The following is an 18,238-nucleotide window of genomic DNA, read 5'->3' on the forward strand; positions in this document are numbered from 1 at the left end:
GTACAAAAGACTAACCTTTTTGGGGTGAAATCTCTCAAGTACCAGCTATCGCGAAGTTATTTAAAAAACAGTGAATGAAATTGTAATAAGTGGATTGTTAATTATAACTCAATCTCACAAATTACAACTACACGCATGTTTTATTTGAAATCGCTGCATACGGCTGTTTGCCCATCGTCGATTTGCAGAAGGCATGCCGTAAAATCGCAAATCAACTCGGCTGTTGAAAAAAACTACCGTAATCCTACAGCACTTCGGATGGTCCACACACAACGGTGCGAATTGAGGAAATGACTTTATCAATATTTCTATCTACCCTTTACCGATAACAGATAACAAACCCCACGTGCGAGTATGATTCACCCCTTAGCAAGTACGTCTTGTAAGTGATGTCACTGTTTCTGACCAATTAAAATTAGTTCACGTTTCTCAAATATCAAGCACATAGATCGACAATAGTCTGATGTCAGGTTTTCCAAACAAAATTTTAGATTTTAATTCGTAGTTTCGAATTAATTTCTTTTTCATTTCAAACTTATAAAAAAAAAATTTCCAGCTTGTAAGAATATTTCTTTCAAAAACAGATTTTTGATTCAAAACAGTATTTTTTCAAACTTGTAATATTTTTCTACTTAGAAAATGAAATCAAAAATTTTTGTTTTCTTTAATCATATAAAATGTTTTTAAGAAATAATTTCTCAAACTTGTAATATTTTTCCACTAATTAAAAAAAAAATCAATTTTTTTTTTCAATCATATAAAAATAAATTTTTAATCTTACAACAATAAATTTTTCCGCAAAAATATTTTTTTCAAATCAAAATAATAATAATATTTTTGTAACATATTATTTTTTTTCTTTTCGATCTTTTTTTTTCTTTCGCAAAACTATTTTCTTTTTTTTTTTTTTTTCAAAAATTTTCAAACTTACAAAATAAAATTTTTTCAACTGAATCTTTAAACGAAATGCTTTAATTAAATTTAAAACTCAATATCACTTTACTCTTAGTATTAATAACCAATAGCACTTAACCATTTACTCTTTGCACTCTAAGTATTAATTAACACACATGCATTAGAAATAATAATAATAATGTTTAAGATACTTACAAATCATCCACTCAAGCTTTCAAATATCCATCTAGCATGTTATTGTTCATTCGTGTGAGGGAACTTGTAATAAAACTTTACACATCAACCGAAATTATAAGCGAAAATATCACATTTTTAGCACTTAATATAATCCTACAATTAACAAATTGGTTTTAACTTTGAATTTAAGAAAAATAAAAACTATTACACACTTAGTAACATATCTATCGATGTATATTATTTCATGACAAATCACAAATAGGTGAGGATCTTTTATCGATCATGTGACCAACTAAATTAAGAAAGAGCGTTCTTATCTCATATGAGAATTTATAAGTCTTTAATATTTCTCTTTAATGTAAGTGTATTGATACGTACGAGTTTGTGTATGTGAATATAACTGTGTATTGTTTTCAAACCATTGACATGTTTAAGCTTAACGGTTCTAATTTTGACTTTCCACTTAGCATTAGTCGAAGTCCTTCGCATGTATTAAACTATAGAAATATTACAAAAATTATATTTTCACTCAGTCTTAATTACAAAACCATACAATAAGATGAAGACAACACCGATAGTATAAAGATTACTTACAATAAAGTGCATATAAAAAATATATGTAAGAGTGATTTCAAAGTATAATCCATCAACCATATTCAACAACTCAATCAAAACACAAGTCTCTTTTAAAATGATAAACACAATTTATTCACACACACAGTAAAAGACAATTAAAAAATATATGTAAGAGTGATTTCAAAGTATAATCCATCAACCATATTCAACAACTCAATCAAAACACAAGTCTCTTTTAAAATGATAAACACAATTTATTCACACACACAGTAAAAGACAATTAAAAAAACTTTCATCTTTAAGTAAAACTCTTCAAAACTTTCAAGCGTATTTTTAACATCGATTGCATCAAATAAATCAGACACATGACATTTTAAACATGGACTATCAACATTCAAAGTAACGAAGTCACGGGTCAAGTTTTCCCAATTAACATTAAAAAGAGCCTGTTCGAAAAAAGTGTCGAACTTTCGACCCCTTGTTAATGATTCACATTCATGCACTCTCTCTCATGTAAAAAATGAATCCATTTTTACAATCCACACATTCTTTTTAGAAAGGTAGTTTATGTTGCATATGAGCTCATCAAATAGTCACTTACGTAGAGAATCAGCCAGTTTACGAACTTCTTGTGATGTATATGTGCTGATTTTATCACATCGACAATCACAGGGATATTTTTTCTCAATTTCCGAAAGGATGTACTTTTTTAGAGTATAAGTCATAAGTTTGTCTTTGATACTACGTGAGATACAAGGGGACGCGTAGCACAATTTGTCAATCTGGCTTTCCAAAAGTAGAATTCTATCAGGCATCAACTGGAACACTTCTCGTTTCAGTTTGAACAATCTTTGCACACTAACACAGATGTTACCATTCGCACTCGACTCTCCTTTTTTTTTTTATAACAAAAGCGAAATCACGGTCTTCGATTAATTTTTGATTTATATTTTTACGTAGGCTTGAAATAAGTGATCTCCACACATCTGGTTCTAAGGAAATACCATCCTTAGTTGGTCGAAGAATACCATCTTTCCCACACGTATATCTTCTAATATGCACGCATGTACGTTTCCGAAAAGTATTCACCTAAAGTGAAAATACAATCACCCAAGTCTATCATATCATCAGGCTGTGGAGAAGCCTCAGTGTTCATTTTCATGTTCGTTGCATCCCATCTGTTCATCTTCAGGCTTCAAAGTTTCAGAATGATTTTCACCAGCCTTAGTCATTCTTAACTCTCATAGGATTAAGAGTCACAATACTAAAACAACTTCCTGCGAACTTAAAAAATAAATCAAACTAGGTTTTAACACTAGCGGGTGAAGAAAAATCCTAAGTACATAGAATAAAATTTCACGACGTCTTTCAAAGCTCAGAATCACTCTGAAAATGATTCTCCAAACATCCACTATAAACCAATGAATATTCACTTTAACCAATGAGAAGTGTACATAAATCTCTTGCTACTGACGTCATAGAATATCACACGAACTTTTGAGCAGAATTGAGTTGTTTTACACAGTATTCAGATTTTTAGAAAATGCTAACACTTTGACTTCCAAATTCATCCTGACCTACTACGAGTAATTTTAAGATGGTAGCAGGTTTTCACATCACACCGAATGTCGATGACGGTTTAGCATCTCATGCAAATTGACATGATCAATTACACGTGATTGACCATGTCATGCGCAAATGCGAAACCGTCATCGACATTCGGTGTGATGTGAAAACCTGCTACCATCTTAAAATTACTCGTAGTAGGTCAGGATGAATTTGGAAGTCAAAGTGTTGGCATTTTCTAAAAATCTGAATACTGTGTAAAACAACTCAATTCTGCTCAAAAGTTCGTGTGATATTCTATGACGTCAGTAGCAAGAGATTTATGTACACTTCTCATTGGTTAAAGTGAATATTCATTGGTTTATAGTGGATGTTTGGAGAATCATTTTCAGAGTGATTCTGAGCTTTGAAAGACGTCGTGAAATTTTATTCTATGTACTTAGGATTTTTCTTCACCCGCTAGTGTTAAAACCTAGTTTGATTTATTTTTTAAGTTCGCAGGAAGTTGTTTTAGTATTGTGACTCTTAATCCTATGAGAGTTAAGAATGACTAAGGCTGGTGAAAATCATTCTGAAACTTTGAAGCCTGAAGATGAACAGATGGGATGCAACGAACATGAAAATGAACACTGAGGCTTCTCCACAGCCTGATGATATGATACACTTGGGTGATTGTATTTTCACTTTAGGTGAATACTTTTCGGAAACGTACATGCGTGCATATTAGAAGATATACGTGTGGGAAAGATGGTATTCTTCGACCAACTAAGGATGGTATTTCCTTAGAACCAGATGTGTGGAGATCACTTATTTCAAGCCTACGTAAAAATATAAATCAAAAATTAATCGAAGACCGTGATTTCGCTTTTGTTATAAAAAAAAAGGAGAGTCGAGTGCGAATGGTAACATCTGTGTTAGTGTGCAAAGATTGTTCAAACTGAAACGAGAAGTGTTCCAGTTGATGCCTGATAGAATTCTACTTTTGGAAAGCCAGATTGACAAATTGTGCTACGCGTCCCCTTGTATCTCACGTAGTGTCAAAGACAAACTTATGACTTATACTCTAAAAGAGTACATCCTTTCGGAAATTGAGAAAAAATATCCCTGTGATTGTCGATGTGATAAAATCAACACATATACATCACAAGAAGTTCGTAAACTGGCTGATTCTCTACGTAAGTGACTATTTGATGAGCTCATATGCAACATAAACTACCTTTCTAAAAAGAATGTGTGGATTGTAAAAATGGATTCATTTTTTACATGAGAGAGAGTGCATGAATGTGAATCATTAACAAGGGGTCGAAAGTTCGACACTTTTTTCGAACAGGCTCTTTTTAATGTTAATTGGGAAAACTTGACCCGTGACTTCGTTACTTTGAATGTTGATAGTCCATGTTTAAAATGTCATGTGTCTGATTTATTTGATGCAATCGATGTTAAAAATACGCTTGAAAGTTTTGAAGAGTTTTACTTAAAGATGAAAGTTTTTTTAATTGTCTTTTACTGTGTGTGTGAATAAATTGTGTTTATCATTTTAAAAGAGACTTGTGTTTTGATTGAGTTGTTGAATATGGTTGATGGATTATACTTTGAAATCACTCTTACATATATTTTTTAATTGTCTTTTACTGTGTGTGTGAATAAATTGTGTTTATCATTTTAAAAGAGACTTGTGTTTTGATTGAGTTGTTGAATATGGTTGATGGATTATACTTTGAAATCACTCTTACATATATTTTTTATATGCACTTTATTGTAAGTAATCTTTATACTATCGGTGTTGTCTTCATCTTATTGTATGGTTTTGTAATTAAGACTGAGTGAAAATATAATTTTTGTAATATTTCTATAGTTTAATACATGCGAAGGACTTCGACTAATGCTAAGTGGAAAGTCAAAATTAGAACCGTAAAGCTTAAACATGTCAATGGTTTGAAAACAATACACAGTTATATTCACATACACAAACTCGTACGTATCAATACACTTACATTAAAGAGAAATATTAAAGACTTATAAATTCTCATATGAGATAAGAACGCTCTTTCTTAACTTAGTTGGTCACATGATCGATAAAAGATCCTCACCTATTTGTGATTTGTCATGAAATAATATACATCGATAGATATGTTACTAAGTGTGTAATAGTTTTTATTTTTCTTAAATTCAAAGTTAAAACCAATTTGTTAATTGTAGGATTATATTAAGTGCTAAAAATGTGATATTTTCGCTTATAATTTCGGTTGATGTGTAAAGTTTTATTACAAGTTCCCTCACACGAATGAACAATAACATGCTAGATGGATATTTGAAAGCTTGAGTGAATGATTTGTAAGTATCTTAAACATTATTATTATTATTTCTAATGCATGTGTGTTAATTAATACTTAGAGTGCAAAGAGTAAATGGTTAAGTGCTATTGGTTATTAATACTAAGAGTAAAGTGATATTGAGTTTTAAATTTAATTAAAGCATTTCGTTTAAAGATTCAGTTGAAAAAATTTTATTTTGTAAGTTTGAAAATTTTTGAAAAAAAAAAAAAGAAAATAGTTTTGCGAAAAAAAAAAAGATTGAAAAGAAAAAAAATAATATGTTACAAAAATATTATTATTATTTTGATTTGAAAAAAATATTTTTGCGGAAAAATTTATTGTTGTAAGATTAAAAATTTATTTTTATATGATTGAAAAAAAAAATTGATTTTTTTTAATTAGTGGAAAAATATTACAAGTTTGAGAAATTATTTCTTAAAAACATTTTATATGATTAAAGAAAACAAAAATTTTTGATTTCATTTTCTAAGTAGAAAAATATTACAAGTTTGAAAAAATACTGTTTTGAATCAAAAATCTGTTTTTGAAAGAAATATTCTTACAAGCTGGAAATTTTTTTTTATAAGTTTGAAATGAAAAAGAAATTAATTCGAAACTACGAATTAAAATCTAAAATTTTGTTTGGAAAACCTGACATCAGACTATTGTCGATCTATGTGCTTGATATTTGAGAAACGTGAACTAATTTTAATTGGTCAGAAACAGTGACATCACTTACAAGACGTACTTGCTAAGGGGTGAATCATACTCGCACGTGGGGTTTGTTATCTGTTATCGGTAAAGGGTAGATAGAAATATTGATAAAGTCATTTCCTCAATTCGCACCGTTGTGTGTGGACCATCCGAAGTGCTGTAGGATTACGGTAGTTTTTTTCAACAGCCGAGTTGATTTGCGATTTTACGGCATGCCTTCTGCAAATCGACGATGGGCAAACAGCCGTATGCAGCGATTTCAAATAAAACATGCGTGTAGTTGTAATTTGTGAGATTGAGTTATAATTAACAATCCACTTATTACAATTTCATTCACTGTTTTTAAATAACTTCGCGATAGCTGGTACTTGAGAGATTTCACCCCAAAAAGGTTAGTCTTTTGTACTTAATTTTAGTCAGTATTTAGCTTTAACTTAATTTGTCAAATTTTAGATTAAGTTTCTTAATCTAACGTATAGCTGTCCATTTGAATGTATCGTTCGAAAAGGATAAAGACTAAAATAAATGATATCGATTTTGTTAAAGAAATTAGTTGTTAAAGTAAAATATTATTGGGAAAATGAAATAGTCAAAGTGATTCTAATTCATGAAGGTTGAAAATTTTGTTTTATTCTAACAAGAGTGCTTGTATGAAAAAAAAAATAATAATAAAGTAAACCACTATGCGATAAAATGACTAAGTTAAATACTAATCAAAAAATAATTAATAGAGTTGATTAAATAAAATGTGATAAATTAAATGAAACTCTTGAAAAGCATATAAAGTGATGAAATGTAACTTGAGTGCGAAATTTGCTTACTGGAAAAAAATTAAATAAGTTGATTTTTTTAAAATCGTGAAAATTTGATAATGATAAGTGTTAATTACTACTAAGAGTAAATTGATTGCAAGTTTTTAAATTAACTTAGTTGGATGAAAATTGTAGACTTGATAATGTTTCGAAAAATTTGTGTGTTCGATTCCTGTTACTAATTGTGAAAAATTTCTAAGTTTAAAAATAACGGGGGAAAAAAAAACGATAAAGTAAAAACAAGCAAGAAAATGATTAAGTTAAATACTAAGCGATAAAATGACTAAGTTTAATACTAATCAAAAAATAATTAAATAAAATGTGATAAAATGTAACTTGAGTGCGAAATTTGCTTACTGGAAAAAAATAAAATAAGTTGATTTTTTAAATCCATGAAAATTTCTTAATGATAAGTGTTTATTAATGCTAAGAGTAAATTGATTCCAAGTTTTGAAATGAATTTCAGTAGAAGTTATTTTTCGGTAAGTCTATTTTTAAAATTTGCTGACATGAAGTTTTGATACTCGACTTATAATTTTAACATTTCTTGGGTACTTCATTGATGTTTAACATTTTTGTGTTATGTGTTTTATTTTACTGTAGGTAAAAATAATTAAATAAAAGTGAAATTTATAAATTGTAATGAAAATTCTGTTAATGAAATTGGTTGGTTGTAAAGTAATATTTTGGAAAAGCTGTAATGAATGATAAATAGTAAAACGCAGTAAGTAAAATAGTAAAGTATGGTAAAGTAAAATAAAATATTCAGAGGGGATTTAATTCATGAAAGTTGAAAATTTTGTTTTATTCCATCAAGAGTGTTTGCATGAAAAAAAAAAAAAGAAAGAAAGGAAAATATGATTAACTTAAATATCGATGATAAAAAAATAATTATTAGAGTTAATTAAATGAAATGCGATAAATTAAGTGAAACTCATGAAAAGCATATGTAGTGATAAAATATAACTTGAGTGAGAAATTTGGTTACAGTAAAAAATTATTTAAGAAGATAATTTTTAAAATTCATGAAAATATTTGATAGTGATAAGTGTTAATTAATACGAAAAGTAAATTGATTGTAGATTTTGGAAAATTAAATGGATAAATGTATAAAAATAATAACGTATGTGATAATTTAAAATATTAACAATGAAAAAGAATCAAAGACGATTAAATGAATCTAAATCGTAAATGAGTTGCTATTTTAGTAAACTCAAACTAGAGTGAAAAGCATTTTAGTAGGAACATGTTAAAATCTCTTGTGCTAAGAAAAATAAATAACTTTTAAGCATAATTTTGTAACTGGAATAAATGTATGATAAAATGATTAAGTTAAGTATTAATGAAAAAGTAATTGATAGAGTTAATTAAATGGAATGTGATAAATTCAATGAAACTCTTGAAACGTATATGCAGTGTTGGAATGTAACTTGAGTGCGCAATTTGCTTACTGGAAAAAATTAATTAAGTTGATTTTTTAAAATCTGAGAAAATTTGTTAATGATAAGTGTTAATTACTACTACGAGTAAATTGATTGCAAGTTTGACATGATTGCAAAAATTGAAGACATGATAACGTTTTGAAAAATTTGAAGGTTCGATTCCTGTCACTACTTGTGAAAAATTTCTAAGTTTAAAAATATCGGAAAAAAACGATAAAGTAAAAACAAGCGAGAAAATGATCAAACTCTAAAATATACTAAAAAAAATCGAAATCACGAAAAAATAATCTAAGTCTGAAATGCTTGAAATTAGTTAAAGACTAAAAAGTTAAGAAAATAGTTAAAGACTGAAAATAATTGAAAAACGCTAAAATAGTGAAAAAAAAAATCAAAGTGCTAAATGACAGGAAAAAACGTTAAAGTTCAAAATGTGTGAAAGAATATTTAAGTTAATTATTTCTTCGAAAATTTAACAAGTAAGAAAAAATATTTTGTTGTATGAAAGTCAAAAAAAAAAATTAGTTAAGAAAATTATTTCTTCGAAATTTTTACAAGTTAGAAAAAATATTTGTCAATTTGACAAAGAAAAAAGAAATTAGTTAAGGAAATTTAACAAGTTAGAAAAAATAAAAAATGATAAAGTTTGAAATGCATGAAAAAGAAAATCAAAGTTTAAAATATATTTCAAGTCCACAAAGCATTGAACCAAATCTAAAATCTCGAATGGGTTGTATTTAAATAAATCTTTACTTAAGTGAAAACTTTGTTATTATGAAAAATAATAATAATGATGATAGTTTCAATTATGAGCTGAAATACAGTTAATGATATGCCATGATTAGTACTAAAGAGTGAATTAACTGATGGTTTTAAAATTAATTTAATTGTAATATTCGTTGTCATGGTACAGATTCACATTAAGACTGAAAGTGTAATGGGAAATATAGCATAGTGGTTAGCATACGTTTTTGCTAACTCAAAGTTTGGGTGTTCGATTCCCGACACTCTGTAAAATAAAAATAATTAAATTCGCGAAACTTTGGTTGTCTTGACAACCATTCGTCGAAATTATTCAAAGTCCGAAAAAAAAAAAGAATCACCGAAAGAATGATAAATATAACAGAGTTGGGATTTATTTTTACAAGTATAATAAATGCATGAAAATAATAAAATGACAGTGTAAACGATTAATAACGCGATTAAAACATAACTCATGAAAATGTATAAATCATATTGAATATTAAAGCTGATTGATCTAACTTGTGAAAAATCTTCAAAATTGATCTGCATTTGTATGCAAATTGCATTGGCAGATGAAAAGAAGTTGATGGGGTGTATTTAATACACCGGGCTGGTTGGTGGGACCGTCAACTTAAAACATAAATTTATTTTGTAACAAAGTTCAGAAACGTAGGGAAAATCTTTCACGGTAAAAAAAAAACGACAAAGTCCAGTATGTTTGTAAAAAAAAAAAACACTGGAAATAGCTCTGTACAACTTCATGAGGATGGCATGACAAAAAGTATCACACATTCTTATGACAACAATTGTGACGTTTTGTCATACCCTAAACAGGTTGCCACTCGAAAACCATCGTATAAGGTTACGGAAAAATATTCTAAGTCCAAAAACTTTTCACGGTAAAAACGACAAAGTCTAAAAATATCCCTGTAACCTTTCACGGTAAAAACGCGAGCAAAAACGAGGAAGAGCAAAAACTCGAGCGAAAATTTAGCCGAGCGAAAACGAGGAAGGGCGAAAACGTAGCCGAGCAAAAGCGAGGAAGAGTGAAAGCGAGGAAGGGCGAAATCACGGGAAAAAACCCTCGTCACCTTCTTCAAGATTCATGCGCAACCCCAAGGTCAGAGGGGGAGTGGAAGGCGAAGGAGGCGCAGCCCAAGGTCGGAGGAAGTGGAGGTCGGAGGAAGATCGTTAGGGGGTGGGGAGGAAGTGGTTCCACTTCACACTTCCTCCTGGCGTTGAACTCTCATTTTTTACCTACTTATATATATATATATATATGTATATATATATATATATATATATATGTATATATATATATATATATGTATATATATATATATATATGTATATATATATATATATATATATATATATATATATATATATATATATGTATATATATATATATATATATGTATATATATATATATATATATATATATATATATATATATATATATATATATATATATATATATATATATATAGATAGATAGATAGATAGATAGATAGATAGATATAAAAGAAGTAACCCCCCCCCCCCGAAAGTCGGGTCTAGCTACGCCACTGCTATCTACTAACGTTTAGGGTTAATCCACTGGAGTTAGGGTTAAAATTTCAACTATCAAAATAATCACCAAACAGGCAATTGCTTCGTTTAAATATAGAAGCAATTTTCAGCCGTCATATCTTGCGGCGATTCTCTAGTAATGATGAATTTCGTAAAAGCTGTAAACAAGGATGGTTTTAAAATACCTTAGAGGGAAATTTCCGAGACATATTGAAGCTAAGGTTAAGGAGAGATTTTTTAACACCCTTCAAATACGCGCAATTATGAAAATCACTGTTTTTGAAAAAAAAGAAAGAAAGAGAAGAAAAATATATCTAAGAAGCCTTTAAGGGTGTATTACAAGTATTTCTTGGCAATAGAGAAGATGAGAACTAAAACCAGTTAGTTGAAAACCCCTACGGAAGTACTGTGACCATTGACGAATGATGTGTCTCTGAAGCTCTATTTTGTTCATTTCCTGTAGGAAATTTTGCTAAAAAACTGGAGCGATGCGCATGAGGAAAGGTTTCACCTCAGATATCTTTACAATCGAACGCAGATGTCAGGGTGAGTGGGCTGAGTTAATGCTCACCAAATACTGCTAAACTATTACAAGAGAATGGTCCTTCTTTGACGTACAAAAAGCAATCGAAAATGAAGCGTTTACAGCAGTAGGCCAAAACCAACGACTGCTTTCGGAAAAATAGACTATTGTTTATTAATACAGGACTCAATCAAAACCATGTATTGCGCAATATTTTTTTTTTTCCTTTAACCTTACCTCCAAATCAATGTGTGGCTATTGTGCTTCCTGCTGCAGTGGGCTTCTGTGTATCTTGAAAACAGAAGAGCTAATAATAAAAAAATCCGCCACCATATTCGTTTTGCTCGACCCAAAATTAGTAGGATATTAGTAGTTGATAATTTAAAACCAGGATGCAGACAAAAAACTATTTTCTGTTGCGCTCTGTTATTATTGTTGGCGTTGGCGTACCATCGAAAATTAGAAAAATATATTAAAATTGGATGAGAAGATGAGAGTAAACTCAACCATAAACTAAAAGAACGAAAGGGCATCAAGTGTTTGCTGTTATTTTTTCTAGTGTATTGTAAAAGGGAAAGCTTCATTTACTTTAGAGCTTCTCATAGATGAAATGCATATTTAAATAGCATTTGCACATTTGCATATTGATACAAATGAAATAGCTAGTGTTATTATTATTTTTTTAATTTAGCGAGTTAAAGTTACCTTTAAAGATTTCGATATTGATCCATCTGACAGCTGTGATCAAGATAAATTAGAATTCTGGGGAGAAGAAGGCAACAATGTTTTGGGAATCTTTTGCGGCTCAGACATTCCAAGACCAATATTTTCTGAAAAGGGAGACCAACTTCTTAGAATTACCTTCAACACAGACTACATGGGAACAGGTCGAGGATTCCATATCTATTACGAAGCTTCTCCTACTATAGGTAACTATGATAATTAAAATCATTGCCAACTATAAGTCATGATAATAATAAAAAATATTTGAATTTTGATTTTATCTTATCGAATGTCATTAATTTACACCACAAAAGATATAAATAACATTTTTGTAAAACTGCATTGGCAAATGGTGCAGCTAATATCTCGCCAAGTTTTACAAGTCTAATCAATATAAATGGATTTATGCAGAATGCAATAGATGCACGTTGAATGCATTCATATTTCATTGTGGGAATAAAGTAATTACAGTGAATCTCACTTATACACCGCCTCGTTTATGCGCCTTTTTCACTTATACGACGATTTTCAAAAGTCCCAGCTCCTTCTATAGGAAAATAATGATAATTATCATTCGCTTATGCACCGCTCTAAAATTGATTATTTCGTTTATGCGCCGATTTTTTTTTCACTAGATAACAAAAAAAAATTAATTAATTAAAATTTACCATTATTATTATAGTTTTTTTAAGAATAACAATTTTACGGAATGAATAATCTTTTCTACACATGGAATGGAAACTATTTCCGGACATTCCCTGTCACCTTTGCTGTTTCTTGAACTTTTTCACAGCATTCATTTTGAGTGTCTCTCCCACCATGAATAGAGGCAAAACCCGTTCGATTGCTTGTGCCCGGGGGAAGAGAGGGTGAGGGAGGTCATGTCTTTTCTTTGTGGGAGGGGGAGGGGCTGTCTCAAATATAGTGGGGAGGGGAAAGTAGCTGTGCGTGCACGTGCGTGCAAGTGTCCCCGACTTTTTACATGCACAAAGCTTTCTCTCTTCCTTTCTTTGCTGTTTTGACTAGCTGTTTAGTTATCAAACTTCTAGTGCATCATTTGAGATTTGTCTGTTAGCGCAATGGCCAAACGGACAAAATTGAGCCTGTCTTTTAAAGTCAGTGCGATAAAGAAGTATGAAGAAAACCCATCAATGACTAAAAAAGCTTTAGCCGAGTATTTCAATATTCCGGAATCAACATTAAAAGGAATTTTGAAAAAAAAAGGATGAAATTCTAGCAGCTGAACGAGAATGCGGAGGTCAATCTTCAAAGAGAAGCCGAATTCAAGGAGGAAAGTTCCAAGAACTAGAAAGTGTTTTGCTGCAATGGTTTAAGGAAACCCGTGCTTCTAACATTCCAGTTAACATTGAGCTGCTACGACAGAAAGCTGTTCACCTCTCAGAGACTTTGAAAATTGAAAATTTTTCGCCTTCACATGGTTGAGTAGAAAAATTTAAGATCCGCCATGGATTAGAAATTCGTACCTTATCCGGAGAAAGTGCAAGTGTTGACGAGAAAACTGTAGAGCAGTGGAAAGAAGACTTATCATCATTAATCCACGGATACAAGCCTAAAGACATTTTTAATTGTGACGAAACTGGTCTGTTTTATAAGATGATGCCTAAAAAAACATTAGCATATAAGGGGGAACCATGTCATGGTCGTAAAAATAGTAAAGATAGAGTAACTGTTTTGCTATGTTGCAATGCAGATGGATCGGAAAAACGTACCCCTTTAATCATTGGGAAACCAAAAAAACCTCGCTGTTTTAAAAATATAAAACGGCTTCCGTGTGAGTATTTCAACAATAGATCAGCGTGGATGACGGCGAAGATTTTTCTTGACTTTCTTCACGAATTTAATAAGAAAATGGAAAAAGAAAAAAGAAAAGTTCTCCTCTTTATGGATCAATGCCCTGCTCACCCGCGAGATCTACCTGTTTTTGATCATATAAAAGTAGTATTTTTGCCTGCAAACTGCACGAGCAAGCTACAACCATTGGATTTGGGCATAATACGGTGCGTGAAAGTGCATTATAAGAAAACTTTGATTCGTCGATACCTTGCTGAGTTAGAATCAGGCAATTCAGCTGCAGGAGATGTAAAAATTTCAATTCTTGATGCAAAATATGGTATGCGCTGCATGGAGAAGTATCAGTCATAATACCATAAGGAATTGCTTTTTTTTATGTCCAGTGCGTCAACCTGCTTTGTCACAAATTGAGCATATCTGGGATCACTTGAGATGGTAAATTGCGTAGGCTATGAGCTTGATGGAATTAGGTGCACATTTCTAGTACCTGTGTAGTAGGATATCCTACAAGACTGATATGCTTCAATGTTTGACTGTATTACCTCGCACATTCACGCAATAGGTAGCTCGACAGGAGACTTAAACCTCCATTCATTTGGGATTGTTCCAGTAATAAATGATCAATTTGTTCTCATTTTGTAATCACTTTCTGATAGTAAGGTTGCCATCACGTGTATAAAATTTCATTTCACTCTGACTACTGTCCTTCTTGGTGTTGCATTTCGTGTGGCCAGCAGTGTAGGTAGCTGTTACAGTTTAACCAGGACTGAAATTGTTAGGATTCCAACAATTTCAACGAAAAGGAAGAAGGAATTAAAAGTCGCTTTCCTGGAAGCTTCGACCACATAAACACTGAAGATGACTGCCGCAGATGCAGTTGAAACGTTTGTGGTAACAACACTCAGACCACAGCAGAACAGCCCAAAATCTCACAACATCATCAATTTAATTCCTATTAAAAGTGCCTAGTTATTAAATGTTGGTCAGAAAAAAAGAGAATTTCTTATGACTGTGCACCAATTAATGTATATTTTATTTTTGAATCATATAACTGTAAAAGTAGCTAACAGAAGAAAAATGAAACAGTCAATGCTAACTCCATAAAAATTGATGAAAATGTAAAATGAAATATAATAAAAAGAAAACTTAATTTTAATTCTACATATTGTAATAATAGCATAAGAAAATAAAGAGTGATTTGAGGAAGCATTTACTATTTTAAAGACTTTAATTTGTGCTAATTGAAAATATCGGATATTTCCGAATTCTGCTCAAAACTTACTAACATTGCTAAATATTAGTTACAAAAGTTCCTGAGCAGAATTCAGATTAGAGTTAATTCTCCCTCGACGAACAAATAGAAAATTTGTACACATTTGGTTTCATTGCAATTCTACGGTTGCACAGAAAGTAAATAATTGAAGTACAGTGCAAAAGTTGCTCAAAATCTTTGCTTGATCGTTTTCATTGTCATTCAAATTAATAATAAACTTTTAAATTTGAAATAACTGATTAGTAAAGTTATTTTGCAATATTGAACAATTAATGGTAGGAATTTTTATTCCTATTTAAAAAAATTAAATATGAACATCATTTTTAAGTACCTTTTTCTTTGACCCGGATAGTTTAGAAATAGCAACTTAATTTTGCAAGAATTAACTCCTTCAGTAAAATGTTTGACCATGTTTATGTAAATAAAGTAAGTAGATCTTTAAAATTTCTTTATCAAATACTCCAGCATATGTCACATAACCAGCATTTTCACATAAACAAAAAGTATTCAATAATGAACTAACAATTATTGTCAAAGAAAAATAATAAGATCTATTTCACAAAATTGGCATTCATTATAATAAATGTGGAAACAAACTACACTCAAACCTAGTTTTGTGTGGTGGATAGGGTGGTTGAGCAGGGCGGGCTACGTGACTTTTTTGAATTGTAGAGCCGCTTACTCTTCGTTGTGAATTCGCAATAAAATATACTTGCAATAACTATACTGAAACATTTATTACAACACATGAACGTAACATTTAACATAAATTTAGAAATAAATATGACTTAGAATGATCGAGATATTTCAGAATGAAAAGAATGTGATGCAGCAACGCTGCTTGACTTATCGCTCCTCAGTAATCTTTTTGTTCCATCAAGAAACTTAAATTTTAACGTTGCCACTCACGCAAGCAATGAAAATTATAATAATTAAATTAAAGTTCTAGGCTCAGCTGCAGACGATAAGAACTACCATACTCCCCCCCATTGGACAAATGTCCAAAACTAAGTCTAAGTTGGTAGGGGAGCAATCTTAGTTATTGGTCTTTTAAATGTTCCTGATGTAGTTTTCACCTGAACAACTCTTACAGCTCCATCATCTCCAGGAAAAGTTTCCATAACTCTTCCTAAACTCCATTTCATGGGATGTTTGAGATCTTCTTTTAACAACACCAGTTGTCCAGTTTTTATATTTGGGTTAGATGACTTCCATTTACTTCTCTGCTGTAACTGTGTGAGATACTCAGCACTCCATCGCCTCCAGAATCCTTCGCGAAGAGCTTGAATCAACTTAAATCTTGAAGTGTATGATAGCGAATTTTCTGCATGATAAGACTCAGGCATTGCTAGAAGCGGTGCTCCAATCAGAAAGTGACCCGGTGTTAAGGGATCAAGGTCGTTTGGATCACTACTAAGAGGAGTTAGTGGTCTTGAATTCATACATGCTTCAATCTGAATAATTAAAGTTGATAATTCTTCATAATTAAGCACTGCTGATTTACACACTTTGAAAAGATGTTGCTTCATTGATTTGATGTTAGACTCCCAGATACCTCCAAAATGAGGTGCACTGGGTGGGATGAAATGCCAGTTAATAAACAGTTCTGAAGCAAAGTCCTGAACTGATGCTGATTTAAGAATTTCCATTTGACTGTATAAATAGTTTCTTGCACCTTTAAAGTTAGAGCCGTTATCAGTATATATGTCTGAAGGTTTTCCTCTTCTCGATATAAATCTTCTGAGGCACGCTAAGAATGAATCTGTACTTAGTTCGGACACAACTTCAAGATGAACTGCTTTTGTCGTGAAGCAAATGAATAAAGCAATGTATGACTTTGTGGTAACCCTTGTTCTCTTGAGATTTGGCTTCGTTATTATCGGCCCTGCAAAATCTATACCCATTTTGAGAAATGGTCTGGAAGGAAGAACGCGATCTTTAGGTAAATCTCCCATAATTTGGCACATGATTTTCTTCTTCATCTTGAAGCATGTCAGACAACGCTGAATATTTCTTCTGACTTTATCTCTTCCTGATATCAGCCAAAACCGCTGTCTAATGAGAGAGAGTACAACTTGTGTTCCTCCATGAAGAGAGAGTTTGTGATAATAATCAATAATTAAATCCGAAAGGTGATGATTTTTAGGAAGTAGCATTGGATGTTTTTGATCATTTGACATATTAGAGTGTTTAAGTCTGCCGCCAACTCTTAAAATACCGTTTTTGTCAAGAAAAGGATTCAATGATATTAAGGAACTTTTAGCTGGCAAACTCCCTTTAGTTTGAATAGCATGAATTTCCGATTTGAATTCTGAATCTTGGACCAACTTTACAATGCGAGTTGTGGCGTCAAGTAATTCTGATGTCTTAAGAGAACCTACTTTCCGATTATTTTTGTCACATTTTGCATTTTGAATAAATCGTACGCGATAAGCAACTACTCTAGAAAGCTTACTCAGCGAAGAATAGTTATGAATGAAGTTTAACTCGCCTTCTACTTGATTAGAATAACTTGCCGTTTTCACTGACACTTCTGAGATTTTTTCTTTTTCCGAAGCTGAATGATTTTGTGGAGGGATAACTATTGGCGAATCTGAAAGCCAAGAAGGGCCTTTCCACCATAGTGAATGATTAAGAAGTTTTGAAGGCATGAGTCCTCTTGAGGCACAATCACAAGGGTTCTCTTTGCTTACAACGTGATGCCAGGCATCGACTTGAGTATTAGTATGAATTTGCGATATCCTATTAGAAATGAAGGATTTCCATTTATGAGGTTCGGAATTTATCCAATCAAGCACTATTTGGGAATCCGTCCAAAAGAATGACTCATCTACTTGAATGGCAAGATTTTCAACTACATTCTTGTAGAGTTGGCTTAACAATACAGCTGCACACAGCTCCAAACGAGGAAGCGTTATTGTTTTTAGTGGTGCGACTCTGGTTTTCGCGGCGATTAAACTAATCTTGACTTTCTCGTCTTCAAATTCTGATCTCATGTAAAGGACAGCAGCAAAAGCCTTTTGGGAAGCATCGCAAAAGCCATGAATTTGAATACATTTTACTGCAGAATTTTGGA

General features: G+C 31.5%; 1 protein-coding gene across 1 annotated transcript in view; it reads left to right on the forward strand.

Annotated features, from left to right (window-relative positions):
- Positions 1–18,238, forward strand: part of LOC129224078 (chymotrypsin-C-like) — a 63,050-nt gene that overhangs the window by 18,910 nt on the left and 25,902 nt on the right. The window contains exon 3 of the mRNA XM_054858479.1: positions 12,046–12,283. Within this exon, the coding sequence (XP_054714454.1) occupies positions 12,046–12,283 (238 nt within the window). The remainder of the gene's footprint in view (positions 1–12,045; positions 12,284–18,238) is intronic.

This window comes from Uloborus diversus, chromosome 6 (assembly GCF_026930045.1).
Source record: "Uloborus diversus isolate 005 chromosome 6, Udiv.v.3.1, whole genome shotgun sequence".
In the NCBI taxonomy this organism is placed as follows: Eukaryota; Metazoa; Arthropoda; class Arachnida; order Araneae; family Uloboridae; genus Uloborus; species Uloborus diversus.